The 17,013-nt window shown below is 32.6% G+C and overlaps 2 protein-coding genes across 5 annotated transcripts in view; both read left to right on the forward strand.

Annotated features, from left to right (window-relative positions):
• LOC134839579 (uncharacterized) overlaps positions 1–10,688 on the forward strand; it is a 72,475-nt gene extending 61,787 nt beyond the window's left edge. For all 3 annotated transcript variants that reach the window (XM_063855180.1, XM_063855179.1, XM_063855178.1), the window contains exons 8-10: positions 2,495–2,955; positions 3,256–3,752; positions 9,706–10,688. In XM_063855180.1, the coding sequence (XP_063711250.1) occupies positions 2,495–2,955; positions 3,256–3,752; positions 9,706–10,617 (1,870 nt within the window). In that variant the 3' untranslated portion in view covers positions 10,618–10,688. The remainder of the gene's footprint in view (positions 1–2,494; positions 2,956–3,255; positions 3,753–9,705) is intronic.
• Positions 10,689–14,632: 3,944 nt separating this feature from the next.
• Positions 14,633–16,110, forward strand: LOC134840151 (uncharacterized). Of its 2 annotated transcripts, none has more exons than XM_063855856.1 (2): positions 14,633–15,040; positions 15,414–16,110. In XM_063855856.1, the coding sequence occupies exons 1-2, from the start codon at positions 14,800–14,802 to the stop codon at positions 15,986–15,988; spliced, it is 816 nt and encodes a 271-aa protein (XP_063711926.1). In that variant the 5' UTR covers positions 14,633–14,799; the 3' UTR covers positions 15,989–16,110. The 2 variants fall into 2 exon arrangements, with proteins under 2 accessions (XP_063711926.1, XP_063711927.1); XM_063855857.1 differs by having other exon boundaries at positions 14,633–15,034.
• Positions 16,111–17,013: the final 903 nt, after the last annotated feature.

Consider the following 17,013-nt stretch of genomic DNA (forward strand, 5'->3'; position numbering starts at 1 on the left):
GAAACTCGGACCCATTATCTGAAGAACTTAATGAAAGCTTTTTCGAACATTTTTTTGGCATGCGTAACACAAGGTTGCTTTTTTGACAAATTATCCAAGGGCACAAAAACTAACCAGAAATCGAGTAGGAGCTTCTACTAGAAAACACAAAGTTTTATCAATTTTTTTCAAAAGTATGAAGTGCGGACAATTTAAATTTAAGAATAAAAAACTTAATTTGTTGTTTTTGCGTGAAAGTTTTTAAAGATTTCAAAAGTTGTTCTCCGGAGTTTCAAGAAAATTAAACTAATCACAACTTGATGTAAAAAAAAGTGATCTGAAATAGTTGAGTGTAGCATGTGATTTTTATTCAAGCTTGCAATCACTCAGGCGAAAATTTTAGAATGGAAAATATGTGTTCGGGTCAGTGTTCACAAAATTTGCGCAGAAGCTGTTTAAAGGGTCAATTTTGATCTTGAAGCTTGCTTGGACTCTAAAGTGCCGATATTGAAACCCCATCAGTTTAGGAAATCAGATTCAGGTTCATTCGTATGAAAGAGATGCTCCTCGTGGTTTTAAAAAAATTCAATGTGATTCTGCGGGGAGTTTGTAAAATATAGTAATATCAACCCTGAAAATTTTATTCTTTTTGAAACGCATATGCATTCAAACTGATGGTTTATTTTGTGAATTTTAAAGTTCACATCGTTTTGCACACGAAAAGACAGCAGCAAATTTTTTCTATGTTTAAAACTACAGGAAAGTAACCCTTCTTCAGAGAAAAATCGAACTATAAATAACGCTTAAGCATCATTTTTTTTTAATCGCTTGTTGGTCGAGTTGACATCGTAGGAATGCTATCTTGAAAGAAAAAACAAATGGTCTTTTAGGCTACCCAAATGGCTCTCTTTTATGCTTCCTCCTACAACTAAATAATCCCAGTTATCATCAAAAATTAAGTTTCTTGGTCGCTAATTAATCAATTATATGTGCTTCTGATTGCAGGTCAATATCCATTTTTGTGAGACGTGCTGTCCTTGTTGAATTAAATGCAATGGGTGACGTCGTTCTTTCAGACCCTCGCCGCTATAGCTCAGGAATTGAGTATGATACCGGTTTTTTTTTCCAACGAACGTCAAAAAAATTTACAATTTTGAATCGAGGATTTAAAAACTTGAATTTAAATGTTGATGCGCTTAGATATAATGCACTTTTTGAGTTCAATTGAAATTCATCTGCTGAAAGTGACCTAAATAGCACTCTCCAAATTCGAAGGCGGAAATTGCGCGAAAAAACGTGAACGATTTCTAGTTTCGAAAGCGGATTTTATTTTAAAGATTTCTCAGCGGAATAAAACTTTACCTATTGATCCAGTTTCTCAAAAGGGCCAATCATAAATTGTTATAGAAATTCAAAGAGCTTGAAAGGCATCTATTTTTTTTTCTTTGAGAGATTTTTTTTCAGAAAGCCAGTGTTTTTTTTATGATTAAATGCGTTCATTGCTCTTTTCCAATCTTCGATTGGCTATGTTTGATAACTTTTAAATTAGTACTTTTCTGAAGTATTAACATAAAAACCTGGACGGACTTTGGAATGGGATTATGTTTTATCAAAAAATGATCGAATAAATGCAGAGAATCTTGTTGAGAATCTTCTTCTTGCTTTAATCACTTTAAAAGGGCTCAAACTTATTATAATTTCAAATTTATCTATGCATTAAGGGTCTTAAAAAACTTCTGAGCAATCTGCTCATTGATTAATGGATTCGAGCGGAAAAACTTTTGTCTTCTTTTCCTTGACTCGATTCCAAATCTGTTATGAAAATTCACAGAAATAGTTTGTAGTTAAAAGCAGGGGCGGAATTAGGGGGAAGGAGGAGGAGGGTCTGACGCACAGCCCTCCCCCCCTCAGGAATTGGACCCCCTGCCGACCCAAATGGTCCTCCGTTTGTACTATTTTGAGATATTCATTTTTGGCTGACTAAAATTTCTCCAAAAGCGTCTTCGGCGCCAAAATATTCTAATTTTGAGGGAGAGCGCGCGCCGAAAAAAACGAGATTTTTGTGTTTTGGACATTTTCTAGAAAGTGCTTCAAAACGCTTTTTTTGGAAATTTTGTCAAAATAGCGTCTTTATAGTGATTTGGGAGAGCTCAGAAAATCAATTTGGTCGGCCTAAAAAAGTTCGAACTTTGTTTTTAAAATCCGCCCCCTTCGGGTAAATCTTTGATCCGCCCCTGGTTAAATGCACTCTTTTTTAATGCCATAAAACCTGAAAACTAAAAATAAAACAAAATATCCTTGTTTTTAAATACTAATTTTGTTTTTATTCGTCCAATCGGGTTTTGAAAATTACTTTTCGGTAGAGAGAAATCGTCAACTTTATGTTGCAATCACGCACGTTTCGTTTATCATACAAATTACATTAAACAAAGTGGCCGTTTTTCCTCTTTTTGTTTCTGTTATCCCTCGGGATTTATTGGCATTCTTTAAGCTGCATTTTTTCTCTAAATTTCAGCTTGGCTGCGGCAAGATGCTTGGAGCCTCTTTTGCAACGCGAAGATAGCAACCATAATAGACATGACAGCGTGAAAACTTCACTTTCACCTAACTTACCAATCAGTGAAGGTATTCAACGTGATCAGTTTGAAAGCAACACAGCGGAAAAATGTGAACAAAATTGCGACCTGGAGGTGAAAAATACCGAAAACACGCGTGAACAAATTCATGGCTGCGGTGAAAAACGTTGCAGTGAATTGGAAAAATCAGCTGCATTCTTGAAGGAAAAGTCAGAATTGGGACCAGATTTGAATAGCATAGAATTTGACCGGGGCTCCTTTCAAAAGAAGGAGGGGGATTTAAATCAAAGCCCACAGGAGCATATTAAGTCTGAGAGCCTGCGCAAAGATTTATCAGAAATTGGTAAATCAATAGTTTCCTCGGATTTCAAGGACTTTTCTGCCCACTGCAAACTACTTGGTAAGATTATTTAAAGTCAACCACTTTATTTTTTACCAGAACTATTTTTGGTAGTTTGTTTGCATTAAAAGTTCATATGTGTCAATTTGTTTGTGAATTTATTGATTCCCTCAATCTTTTCGTCAAAAACTGGGCAAAGTCATTTATTATTCAATAGTATTTATTTTTAACCTAAAGTGCACTGTTACTTTGACAAACTTTGGTATAAATAAAAAATATATTGTTTACTTCTAAAAAGTGCTCCACATGGGCTGGACTACTTTTGATGGAGTTTGTTTCTAAAAGTGGATAATTTTTCAGATGAAGTAAGCCCTTCCTTGAGATCCCCGCTGCTGCAAATTAGCCCAGACGTCGCTTTTGATGAAAAGAAAATTTACCGGGGCGCAAATTCAATTACATCTCACAGCTATAAACCAGCAGAGGCCGGAGAAAATAGCCCCATTACAGTTTTAAGCTCCAGCGAGAGCTGTAGAATTGTACCACACGCGTCGCTTGAAAAGGAAAAGAATTCAATCCCTTTGGATGTGGAATTAACCACTATCAAAAAAGAGGAAAGTTCCTTCAACCCAGCTTTAAGACACCTTCAGAGTGAAAGTGATGACTTGTTTGATCAGAATCCACCAATTTTAGCAATCAAAACACATCAATCAAAGCATCACCTTCCGGACCATACTCACGTCAAACTCAATATTCCAAAATTGCGAAAAGTAAACGTGGAAAAAAGATTGATTGGTGTTTATGAAGACAAATTAAGTCATCAGACAACAGATAACGGAAACAAATCGTCACACTTATCAGTGAGTTAATCATTCCTCTTTCTATTCTAAATTTGTTATTTGAAAAAAAACTTAGTCTGTCATACGAGAAGTTTCTGATTAAAATTCTACCATTTTTCATAACAATTAGATGGAATTTATGCTTTGAATTCAACAACACTTTTTGCCGGTTATCATTTTGCGTCAGTTGAGCTTTCGATTGAAAAAGTCTAAAAATTATTTTTATTATGCAAGGTATTTTGTTTTCAAAAACATTGAGTAAGTTTCAGTGTTGGCGCATTTTTCAGAAAACACTTAAAAAAGGCAAAAGTCCTGTGGCAGAGGGTAGCTTTTTCAACCGATCATGACTACGTCGAAGAAAACCCTTATCAAATAACAGGCGGTAAATTGAGCTATCATATTAAAACAATCTCAATGGTGATTCAAAAATACAAAAAACAAAATTTTGTTTCAGATTGAAAAAAATGGTTTGAACTTTTTAGTTTTTCTGACCTAACTACGTTACGTTTGATGAGAGAACAAAACGGTACCCGGGATGACCAAAAATACTAGTCAAACAATTTCCATATATGGAAAAATGCTAGTCATACACTTTCCATGCAGTTCCATACGTACAGAAAATTGCATGAAAGGTCTATGATTAGTATTTTTTCATAATGGAAATTGTATGTCTAGCATTTTTCCATACACCAAAAATATTGATTTTTTACATTTTAATTTCTCAAAATTTTTTGGTTTTGTTCGTAACTGAACACAAATGACATAAACCTTGATTACTCAAACGTAGTAACCAAAGGTTTGGCCGTCTTGCATTAATAATGCATTGGAAACAGCCTGATATGTGTTACTTATGTCTTACACAAATAGTATAGAGATAGTAATGAACTTTTAAATTTTGGCAATAATTTTCAAAGATGATTATTTCTAAAAATTGATTTTTTAAATTACAAGACATTGATCAAGGCATACAAAAACATGTCATACAAAAGAAAGAGGAGTTTTAAGCGTTTTTGAAAAAAGTTATGAACCGAAAAGGAAAAAAAAATCCAATATTAGTATATCCAGGATTACGTTATACACACAAAAAATTAAATTTTGCATGCAATATTTTTTTTTCAAAAAAGTTTGTTTGAACACGAAAATCATATTGCGGTTGAAAAAACCAAAAAAAAAAAGTTTTTGGGGGCAATTTTAAAAATACTAGTCAAAAAAATCAAAAAAATATATGGAAATTGTATGACTAGTGTTTTTTTTTCAGAAAACAAAAATAAAAAAAACAAAGCTTTCGGTTGTAGCAACCCAAAAAACGCTTAAATTTTTTGCCAGCAGTTGAATTGATTGTTCAAAGCTTTTTTTCACAAAAAATTCAAAAACAAATGCTAATCATACTATTTCCATATATAAGGAAATTGTATGATTAGCATTTTTTTCATACCATTTTTTTCCTTTGTTTATGAAGAGATACTAATTTCGATACCAAAACAACTATTAAATACTTTTGAAGTTCGATTAAACTCAATTAGCAAAAAGTTATGAAATTTGTATGACTAGCATTTTTCCATAGACTAAGTGTATGAAATTGTATGATTAGCATTTTCGGTCTATGGAGGTCAACCCGGGTAATTTAATTCCAATACCATATGAGCTACAGTTTCCTCCTATTCTTGCAGTTAAAATAATTTGATTTCCCTTTTCTAAAATAAAACAAAATTTAATACAAAAATGAGTGTAGCTGGTTTAATTGCAAGTTAATCAGAAGGTTCTGACCACTGAAAATTATTTAGATGAAAAAATTTTATTCTAACTTTTTAAATTTGTGCTGTGTTTTTGCGCGTATGAAAAATTGAGCGAAATAAAAACAAACTAACCTTGGAAAATGTCATCCTGGTATCATTTATCTACAACTATCCTGGCATAGCTCTGAACAAAAGCGTAACTGAATTTATGTGAAATTTTTTATGTTTTTTTATTTGTGGAGATTTCGAGCCAGAAATGCTGAGTAAAGTTTCAAAAAATTTGTTTTCATGCCAATTTTTTTCCAAGCCTCCAAAAGAAAATACTTGCTTTACTTGCTTTAAAAAGTTATTGAAAAACAAAATTTTCCCTGCAAAGTTTTCTCGAAACTAAGAAAAGATAAAGAACAATTTAAAAATCAATTAAATCACAATTGAAAATGCTCTAATGTTATCACTTGCATGCATCTGAAATCCATTGGTGAGTCTAGTTTTTCTAGTTTTCCCTGAAAAAGAAACAGTTGAAAAGAAAGAAAAAATGCCATCTGCTTTATAAATAGAACTACATTTTCGACAACAATTTGGAAACTAAATTTTTACTTTTCGAATGTTTTTTTTTTGATCCGACCAATTGAAAAATGGGGGGGGGGGGGGTTCAAATTTGTGTGTGTTTTGAAAAGTAAAGAACGTGGTGAAGACTCATATATAGGTTTTGCTGATTTTTTAAGGAAAAAATCTTAAATATTGATGCACTTAGATATGTATGCACTTTTTGAGTTTAATTGAAAGTCATCAGCCGAAAGTGATGTAAATAGCCAAATAGCACTCTCCAAATACGAACGTGGAAAAGACGCAAAAAAACATGAGTGATTTCTAGTTTCGAATGTGGAATTTAATTTTTATGTTTATTTGCCTTTTCAGTCGTGATTCGAACGAAATTAAAATATTTTGAACAATTTTTCTCATTATCGAGAAAAAAATTTTGAAATTTTTATTTTCTGGTCTAATTTTGCGCAATTAAAGTAAGCGAGCAGGACTATTGTGTTTCATAATGAAACAATTCACAACAAAAGTCAGAGAATATTATGTCATACTAAATTCCTTTCAATCCTGATTTGAATGAAATTAAAAAAAAACTTTTTAAAAATTGTCCGAGTGTCGAGAAAAACAGGTTTGATTTTTTTTTTCAGTTTTAAGTCTAATTTCGATCAAAGAAAGCAAGCAAACAGACTTGTCATAGAGGATTGGCCAGGACACCTTAGTAAATTTTTTTTGAGATATTTCGAGCGCCATTTTTTTTAAATAAAGAATTTCAAACAATTAAGAAATTTTCTGCAAAAGAATCTAAGTTTTCTTGTGTGTCTTTTTTTGACAAAAAACCTTTGCACTACTTTTTTGCGCTTGTCGGAAAAATCTATTTTTCAGGCTTTCTTGGGATCTTTTCATCACGCCGCGGTAAAGAAAACTAACTTAAATAAAAACTTGAATATTTTTTTTATTTAAGTTTTTATTTAAGAACATGGTCGGAATCTTCTGTGCTACTTGCACAGTAACCGGCTACCCTTTTTTTCTTAGAATATAGGATACTTCTAAATTTATATGACTGTTTGGAGCAGACAGTATCAATGACTTCAGTAATCCTAGTGAAAAACTTATCAACTACAGTCTTTCTTCAAAACTATAGCCAAACATGGGAAATAAAAATTGTTCTTTTTTTTTGAGTTTTTGCAATTCCTAGTGCTTTAGAAGCGCTAGGATGATTGTTCCGAAGATTTGTTTTTCACAATGCCAAATCTTTATAATTGATTTTGTTTCAGCCACCAATTCTCCTTCAACATTAAGAATCAATGAACATAGTTCAGACTATTGTATAGGTCGTGAGGATTTTTTCCCGTTATTTTAATCGGGAAGCTCGGCTTGATTTTTTCACGATTTGATTTTGATTTTTTTTTAGTTCAATTCATATTCTCCGTTAAAGGGAAAGCAAAGTTCTCTATTGAACAGCAAAAGTGTAAAAAGCAGAAAAATTAGATCAATTTTTAGTTTCGAAAATGAATTCAATTTTCAGATTGCCCAGTGAAAACCAAAGTTTGTCTATTGAGCCAGTTTCCTCAAATTTGATTAGTTTCATCAAAAAAGGGGCCAATTATAGATTATTCTATGAAATTCAAAGAGCTTTAAGCCCATCTGTTTTTTTTCTTCAACAGCGTTCAATGAACCTTTATCAACGGCTTGGTGCTTATGTTAATTTCTAATATCAAAAGGTAGCTAAAACAAACCATTTCAATTGACTTTAATTAGCGTGAATCCATTTGTGAAATTAAAAAAGCTACTCTAAATTTTATAGAACTTTTACATCGGTAAAAGTTGATTTTTACTCGGCAGTCTGCGTCTAATTTACCTAATTCTGATACAATTTCAAAATCATGTAATAACCGAGCATAAGTTGTTTTTTTGTTACGACCATTTGAAAAATGGGGAAGAACATTGTATACGGGTGTGTTTTACTTTTGTTTTCCTCGCAAAATCAAACAGCATAAACAATTAGCGGAATGGATCAAATGATATATGTGCCAAAAAACTCAAATCTGCTGGGTTGATGTCGATTTTTGAACCTTGGGGACTTAATTTTGTAAAGTTGGTTTGTACCCATTTTTGCTCTTGTTTCATATCCATTTTTGGTTTAAAAAAGTGTCAAAGTAAGCAAGCAACCCGCTAGTATAAACTTTACTATAGCTCCATTGGAAAGCAAATATCGATTTAAACACAATACAACATCTAAAGCAAGTTTCTATGATTTAGTTGGCGAGATGACTCGACCCAATAAGACGACCATTTTACAATCAAAAAGACAGAATCGAAAAATTATTTCCGGATACCTTCTAATTTTGGGAAGCAACATTTAAAAACAAAATCACCAAAATGAGGTTATTGAACTGAAGTTATAAAGTCTTTTCAATAATTAGATTTGTTATTTTTGCCACTGAAGATCAATCCGCTTTTTTCCCTTCAAAGCCAGAGCCTCTAGTAATATCCTTTTTTTACCGAAATTAAATTTCAGCTATCAGGAATAAAAAAACAGCTGTTTGTTTCGCAAAATCCATTTGTTCAATCAACTGAAATCCCATTATCATAAAGGGTTTACTTTTGTAGTTAATTTAATTTTGAAATTGAATTCATCAGAGATTGGAGCCTCTTCGATCTTGCTGAAATTCAGTTTTACTTTCCGGTCAACAAACTTTGATTATTTTTCTTGTCTCTCGACATTACCTTCAAAATTTACGGAAATTTCAAACTTAAACATTATTGTTGATACTGCTTGTTAAAAATTCAGTTCGAAACAAATCTATCCAAACGTTTTTTTTTTTTTCAACTTAGTTCAGACTCTTTTATAGGTAGTGATGATTTTTTGCTACTTTTTTGTTTTTTCGCTTTTTGCTTTAAGTTCTTTTTTTTCGCGGTTTGATATTTGATTTTTTTTGTTAAGATCAGGTCATTTAAACTTGAAAAAAATGAAAGTTTTACTAAGTTGGTTTTTATCTGTTTTTATCTGTCAAAGTGTTAAGGCAATTTTTCTGAATTTTAAGAAAATAATTTTAGAGTTTTTTTAAAAAGAAAGCTGTAAGATAGCAGAAATTTCTCACAAATCTAATAAGAATTTCTAAAATAGTAGAACTTTTTGATCCAATTTCCTTTTTATACTTGTTTCAGAAAAAAAACAAAAAAAATGAATTCAATAAAAAATATTTTAGCAATATTATATTGCAAAAAAAGCATCGTGGATGATGAGTTGGTAGGCATGGAAATCTTGGGTGGATTATATTGCTTTCAGTATGGATGTTGAGAAAATGCTACTCGCAAGAGTAACAGGCTATCCTTGTTTCAAGTTTAAATTTGACCCTGTCTAGAGTCATACGGTTCAAATTAGCCCTGGATCTTTCAGGGGATCTTGTTTTATCAAAATTACGGAAATCTGACTGCAATTTTCTCAGCGGCGAACACATGTAAAATATTTTCTTCAAACCAATAACTTCAGATAGCTTACAACTTCGGAACAACTCTGCAACCTTTCAGGAAACTTTTCGCAGATAAACTTTATCAACTGGGAAATGTTCGAAATTTCATTCAGTTTTCCCTATTTTTCCGGCCTGTTTTAAGCCTTCTTTTCATAATTCCCACACTATTGTTTAGATTTGACTTGGCGCAAATTGTAACTTTGTGGTAATTATTTGTCTTTTCAGCAAACAAAAGGCGTGAATAACAAAAATGGGAACTTGAGCAATAACTTCAAAAACTTCTGCTCCGACCTTTATTTTACTGGTATCTACAACGAACCAACAATTTCTAAGACCAGCCAAACTGAAAACAATCGCCAAGCTTCAGAAGCTGCTTGTTCAATCTCCAACAATTCATATACTTCAAAAATGCAAATGGATCCTGAATCCATTTCAAATAATTGTAATTCGAAATACAAATCTGAGAACAAAGAAGAACAAAACGGGACTGCTATTCCCTCATCACTCGTAAACCGAGATTCGTCAACTTCGGCTTTTACGAGTGCAGTCGGGAAAAAACGAGGGGCTGGGATTAAACCGCAGCCTCCTGACAGTCTGATCAAACCTCTTAACTTATGGGGCATTTCTAAAAATCAGAGCACTTTGGACTATCTGAATGCGTCACTTGATATGTCAGCTTCAATTTCGTTGCCGCAGTTGGCAGAGAACGAAAAGTTTCAAAGTTTTATCGGGTCGAACAGTAGTCAAAATTCTAGCGAATCATCTTCAATCAAATTAGCACCGATTATCAAAAACTACCAATCAACTGCCGATGTTTTCAGCTCAAAAAATCTAGAACAGTTTTCCAAATCAAATTTAATTTCACGTGAGCCCGATAAATTTCAACCAATTGCGGACAATGGAAAATTCTCGAATGTTCCGGAAAATTCCTTGATGATTCAGAAATCGGCGCCTTGTCCAAATGCTCAGTCTATCATATCGATTAACGATTACGATGAAATTTATTACGAGGAAAACGGTTGCTACGACGACGAGGAATTACAGGAGATTTTAACAAAAGGAATCGAGCGATCGACAACATACCCGACAACCATCAATGAATTAATCGACGCTGAAACTAGAATTACAGATAGTTAATAAACTGAACCAAATTGACATCAACCGCCATTTTTTTGTTTTATAAAAAAACTTTTCAATATCATTGCAATCAGTTCATTTCAATTAAATCTAAATGTCTTTTTGATGTTTACAACTAGATTTTATTCAGTTTTCAAGGCAAATAATAAAGCAAAAGTTCGTTGTGCACATGAATAATTTGTTTGGGCCTCTGAAAACAATCAGGTTTTGGCCTTTTCTCGGACACGTGCCTCGTCTAGTCGAAAATTATATAAATAATATTGTAACAGCAATTCAATCAGTAGCGTGCTTCGTATTAAGACGGCAAACTTCACTCAGAACAAAAATTTTCAACTTTTTGAATCCCAAATTTAGGGTTAGAAAAATTTGTTACAAATTAAAAGTTAAATAAATAAAAATATGCAAATAGCACAGATTTTTCCGACCATACTAATAAAAAAAGTTTTTCAAATTAGTTGTGTTTTCTGCGTGGTGTGCTGATAGAATCGGAACAAAAAACTAGAGCTTAGAAATATTCGACAGTCATAATAAAATAAGCAATTTAGAAAAAAGAAATGCAGAAAAATGACTAAAAATTCTCTTTTTTATTGAAGTTTTGTGTTGTTTTGTTTGAACGTCTGATTTTTTAAAGAAAAAAGCAATAAAAAACTCAAAAAAAACTAATTTTACTTATAAGCTTTTAACCGTTTCAGCTTTTAACCTATAAAAATAAACTATTATGAGCCTGCTTGCTCGCTTTACTCGCTTGAAACTTGACAAAAAATCAAAAATTTCAAACCGGTTTGTCTCGACACGGAATTCATTTAGAATTCATGTCACTCAACTCGCTCCGAAGATTATTTGTGGTAGCTGATTTTGCGTGAAAAAAAATAATCAGAAGACATCCGAGTTCCCAAATGGTCCGAACAAACAAATTTATTTTCGGGATACAAAAAAATCTAGACAAAAAAATCATTTCATGGAGTGGTTGATACAATATCTAAGCAAATTTTTCGTTCTTCTGATTCTCTGCTATTAAATTTCAAAACCATATCTGCAGCTGAAAATCCAAATCTGGTTGGTTGAATGATAATTGTTACAATTCGGAATTTTTTCTTGATCTAAGTGAGAAAACTCAAAAAACTGAAGAAACTGAATAAAAAGTGTAATCAAAGCATTTGTTCTTACCATTGTTATCGTTTTTTTTCTAAATAAAGGTGAATTGAATTGGATAAGGAAACTCGACGAACATGACGCTTATAACCCAATTACACTCGAGTTATTTCAAATCCCTTAATTTTTTTATAAGTAACGGAACTCTTAAGAGGATCAATAATTAACTGTAGGCCAAATTTCTCTTGTTTGAAATAAGAAAATCATGATACTCTGTTTTTCGGCAAAACTGCCAAAAATATCATTTTTTTTCTATGAAATGAAAACTTGACGGGAGATAATTAAGGCGAAAGTGCTAAATTAAGTTTCGATCTAGTGAACACTTTGGATCCCATTTTACGGTTAGAAAAGTTTCAATAAAAAATGTAAAAAAATATACAAATTTTTCGAGATTTACAGTTGCTAGTCGAAAAAAATGACATCGTGAAGTGGTTATACTTTATTTAAGGAAATAATACATCCTTCTGAGTCCAACATTTCAGCTATCAAAATTTAAAACCACATTTGCAGATGGAGTTCCAAGTCTGGCTGGTTAAATAGGTAATGTTACTTTTTGGATTCATAGGTTATTTAAGTGAAAAAAAATTCAGAGAAACAATCAAGAAATTTGAAAAAAGTTTAAAAAAACCTTTTATTTTAGAAATTGTTATTCTTTTTTTAAAGTGAATTGAGTTTTTAAAAAAATCGAAAATCAAGAGGTAATATCAAAATTATTTGAAGTAACGTTAGTAATGTTCAAAGTCAAATTGTGAGACATTTAACCCAAAAAAAAATTGAAATTTCAGTAATAATAGACTCAGCTGATTATTTTGTGAGTTGGTCCGAGAAACACCTACCTTGTACTGCTTGACTGCTTGATGCTGTCATTTAAATTGATTTTTTTCTTTTCACATCGAGTGTGAACTTCTGACTAGCCTAGCTTAATGGCTCTTGTTACAAACTTGCACAGAAAAAGCTTACTTCTATCAAGTTTTGCTGAATCAAAAGCACCACTTAAAGTAATTCCCGAGTTTTATCAAACTTTTATCAAACAAGAATTCATTGCACGCAAATTTACATTCCAAAAAAAGAAAGCTGGTAAGCAAAGCATTAATGATCTACAAGCCAAACAAATATCTTTGGTCTGAAATTAATCAAATTGCTGCTGATGCAACTGTCGGCAATGCCACCAAAAGCTTTTGTCCGGAACATAAAAGTCCAAAAGAAAAAATTGGGCAAAAGGCAAAGTTTATTTATTTATGTTAAATACCCACACTGTCACTGCTTTTTTTATTCATTTCCATTTAGCAAACATACTCCGAAAACTTCGCTATGATTGAAGTTTAGAGGAATGTTTCAGAAAAACGAATACAAAAATAAATCAGTTCGAGTGCAATATTGAAAACCAAGACATTTACCTTTATGCCAATCGAAATAATCAATTGAAATGTGCAATAAATGCAAAACTCATTTCTGAATTACCATTTTTAGAATAACATTTTACACGCTTGAATAGAACGTCTTATCATACAAAATCCATGTAAGAAAAACTTCTTGTCATACAGTTCTACATTTTACATCCCCACAAAATATTACATGAATTCTCTAAAAAAAATCTTTCGATCATGAATTTTCTATGATTGCCAATTTTTCATTAAATCGAAGTTTTTTTTGCACATTGCTAAATAATTTTGTGTTTTGTCATAAAACAAATAACCACGGATTCCAAACCTAAAAAACAAGTTCCGTTGATTAAGGGGAAAAAATTTCACGTTTACTTGGCATTTTTAGTTTTTTCTTGAGATATAATGTTTCGCTTAGAAAAAAGTTGATCATACCAATCCATTGATGGAAAAATGCTACCACGCTACATTAATTTGTGAACAAAATTGAATGAAATTGTATGGTATGCATTTTTACGAATTCTTCTTTTTCTAGTACCAATATTCTAAACACCTAATTGGTTAACCCAGTAGCAGATTTAGAGGGACGGACCCGTTGTACTATTTTGAGATACCCATTTTTGGTGTCGGACCCTAAAAATTTTCCAATATACTAATTTTCAGGGCGAAGCGCGCGCCGAAAAAATGCGAAAAGGGACTTTTTTAGTGCTTTGGGAGAGCTCGAAAAACCCATTTGGTCGACCTTAAAAAAAGTCGACAAAAGTTTCGAAAACTTCTGAAAATCTGCCCCCCACCTCGAGAAAATCCCTGATCTGCCCCTGTGTTAACCCAAAATGTTTTTCTGTATTAGAAAGAAACGTGGATGGATTTTTCTCACATCGGTTGTTACCTAATAGTTGAGGTTAAGGCTGACTGTTTAGATAAAAATCGATGTAAAAAAATTTAACTCTGACTACGTTGCTCGTAAATGGGACGAACAAAGTTTTTATTGAGGTTTTATTGTTCGTTTCATTAGGAATATTTACAATTGTTAATTTTTACTGATAAATTAATATCGTAAGTAAAAAATAACCTTCACGTTTTGCGCTAATTGACAGATATATGTTTGGTTCAAAGAATGCTGGTCATAAAATTTCCAAGTATGGAAAAAGTCTAGCTTGAAATTTCTTTAATGTGCATAAAAGAAAAATGAAAATAGCTTGGTAGCTTTTTCTTTCACTGGAATGATGTGATTATCTTTTTTTTCTATATAAGAAATTATGACTAGCGTTTTTCCATTAAATTTTTTGTTAGTTTATGGAAAAGTTTGTGTTTATCCTAAAAGATCAAAAACGGTCAAGATTTTAAAAGCAAATACATCAATTCCTGTCTCAATTTCATATCTGAACATATTTACGGCAACTACGTGACCTTCAGAATTCTTTAAATTAAAGTGCAAACCAAGTTTGTCAAGTAAATATAACAAATTTCTGCTATTTATCCTCAAATACTTTCATCAACCAAATACAAAACTAAACCGTTTACTTTTTATTTTGATGCTGATCGGCAGATCTGAAATTGAAAATAAATTTCGGGTCAAATTAGCTCTGGTTCTTTTTGTCATTTCTTTTTGCAGATTTTTGTAAAAATACAGAAAAAAATTGTAACAATGAGAGGACAATTGATTTTATCATTAGTGATGCTAATGACATACATTGTTCACGTCTCCTTTGCAGTGGTGATGGAGGGAAAATGTCCCCGATTGGCTGCCGTGCACGTGACTGAAGAGATGTTTTCAGGCCGCTGGTTTGAGTTGCTGAGATCACGGGCTGATGTCAAATACAACGAAATACCCACTACTTGCACAGTCGAAGAGTTTTCCTTCACCACTTACAAGAGCAGCAGTGAGAGTATAAAAACTTTAATTTTTCAGTTGCTAATTTAATAGCTTTTTTGAAAGTTTTTTACAATGGTCGTTTTTAGCCATAAGAATTGTGCTTTCGGCAGAAGTTGCTATATATACTTTTTCAACAAAACGAAAAAAATAATGTACAAAAGTTTTTTTTTAGTTGGTCGACAAAACTAAAGAAGTCCACGTCACAAAATTGGTAGATGAAAATTGGAAAAAGGTTCAAAGTTAAAGCTCTGGTGTTGTGAAACACCGTGATTGAGAAATTGTCTTTTCGCATATTGTATTATGTTTGCTTTTTCACTTGTATTCTGTTTGGTTTTTCAATTGATTTTTTTTTCTGATAATGTATAAATTGCGAAACTTTTTTCCAGGGTGGACATTGCACATCAACAGTACTGGTTTTGACGGCCAGCAGTTTACGAGCAACGTAGTCGAGGCGCCTCAAAAAGTTGCCAGAAGATCCAACGTCGGATCTTTTTCCATCGACCACAAAATCCCGACGCGCACTAAAAATTCGCCGCCAAATTTCATCGTCCTGTACCTTGACCGGGAATTTTCCATCGTCTATTTTTGCGAAGAGTTTGCAAACCTTAAAATCCAAGTTGCTTGGATCCTATCAAGGACTCGACACCCGCGGATTTCGGATGTTGAAATCATGGAACGAAAGCTGAAGTCTTTCAAGTTGGATCTAGACATGGTTCCAATTGACCAATACGACTGTCCAGAACATCACTTCGAAGGATCCGAGAGAGTTGATGCTCCCGAGAACAAAAAGCACCGGTTTTTGTCCCTTCTGCAAAACGAGCCAGAGAGAAAATTGATGCAGGAAAATAATATGAGGCAACTAATGGCGGCTAAGTTGCAGTCATGCGTGATGAAAGCGGGGTCTCTAACTGAGATGCACAAATGCTATGACAGAGTCGCTTTGTGGGGCAAGAGAGGTTGAAATAATTCGCCGAAAAGCTAGTTTAAGACTGATGAAAATGATATGAATGGTTTTTTTGCTGAATACTGAAAAAATGGAAACTCAGGAGAACTTTTTCAATTTTTTGAAGGATCGTCAAAAAGTCAGACTGAAAACTGAAATTCAATTCTGATTTTCCTCAATTCTTTTTTTTTTCATTGAAAATTAAATCAGCTGCTGTAGAAGCAAGTTGAATATTTCATGTTTTAAACTTTTTTCCAATTTCAATGTTTCTTGAGTAAAAAAAAGTCAAAAAAAAAATTAACTGAAAAGGTTAAAACTGAAATAAGACCATCAATAACAGGAGGTTATTCTTGCGCATTACGACAAAAAGCTCAGTTCATTTAGGTCCGATCAGTTCAAAATCTGGATCGGATAGTTTGCAGTGAATTAGAAACTTCTTGAAAATTCTTTGGATTTGAGAAGGTCAAATTCCAGCAACAAAAAATTGATCATGAGGCGTGAAAACATAACTGTTGTTTGTTGTTTTTCTCTGGTTGTCAGTGAAACAAAAACAGCTGTCTTTTGTGAGGACGTAATTTGTTATAAATTTCATTCACAATAGCCTGTTAAAAAACTCAATATTTCTAATAGAAACTCAGAGCCCCAAAAACATAACTTTTTCATTTTTTAAAATACAAAATCAAGTTGGCTTTCCAATGTTGGTCCTCCTGTTTACAAAAAAATGTCTATAGGATTAGCCTCAGTTTCTCCATCTCGTGCGCAACAGCTGTTTTTTTTTAAATAGAAAAGTTTATAATTATCTAGCCAAACTTTCTCGTTTTTTTTTCTGTGCAGAAATGATCTATTTCTTTTCTTTGCTTAGAAATAAACAATTTCTGGAAATAGATAACCAGAAAAAAGTTCACTGCTCAACTGCAACGAGATAAAGACTCTTCGAGTATACACAATAGCCGGAGCAAAACATTGCAAATTAACGGGGATTGGAGCCCATCCGAAAAAAAAATTTTCAAGCTAGAAATAGCCTAGATTTAACTAATTTCTGG

Source organism: Symsagittifera roscoffensis, chromosome 2 (assembly GCF_963678635.1).
Source record: "Symsagittifera roscoffensis chromosome 2, txSymRosc1.1, whole genome shotgun sequence".
Taxonomy (NCBI): Eukaryota; Metazoa; Xenacoelomorpha; order Acoela; family Convolutidae; genus Symsagittifera; species Symsagittifera roscoffensis.

Bases quoted from the DNA above. Each gene is read 5' to 3' on its own strand.
- LOC134840151 (XM_063855856.1), top strand. From the start codon at position 14,800: ATGAGAGGACAATTGATTTTATCATTAGTGATGCTAATGACATACATT. The intron at 15,041-15,413 runs GTATAAAAACTT...ACTTTTTTCCAG, and splicing joins TTACAAGAGCAGCAGTGAGA to GGTGGACATTGCACATCAAC.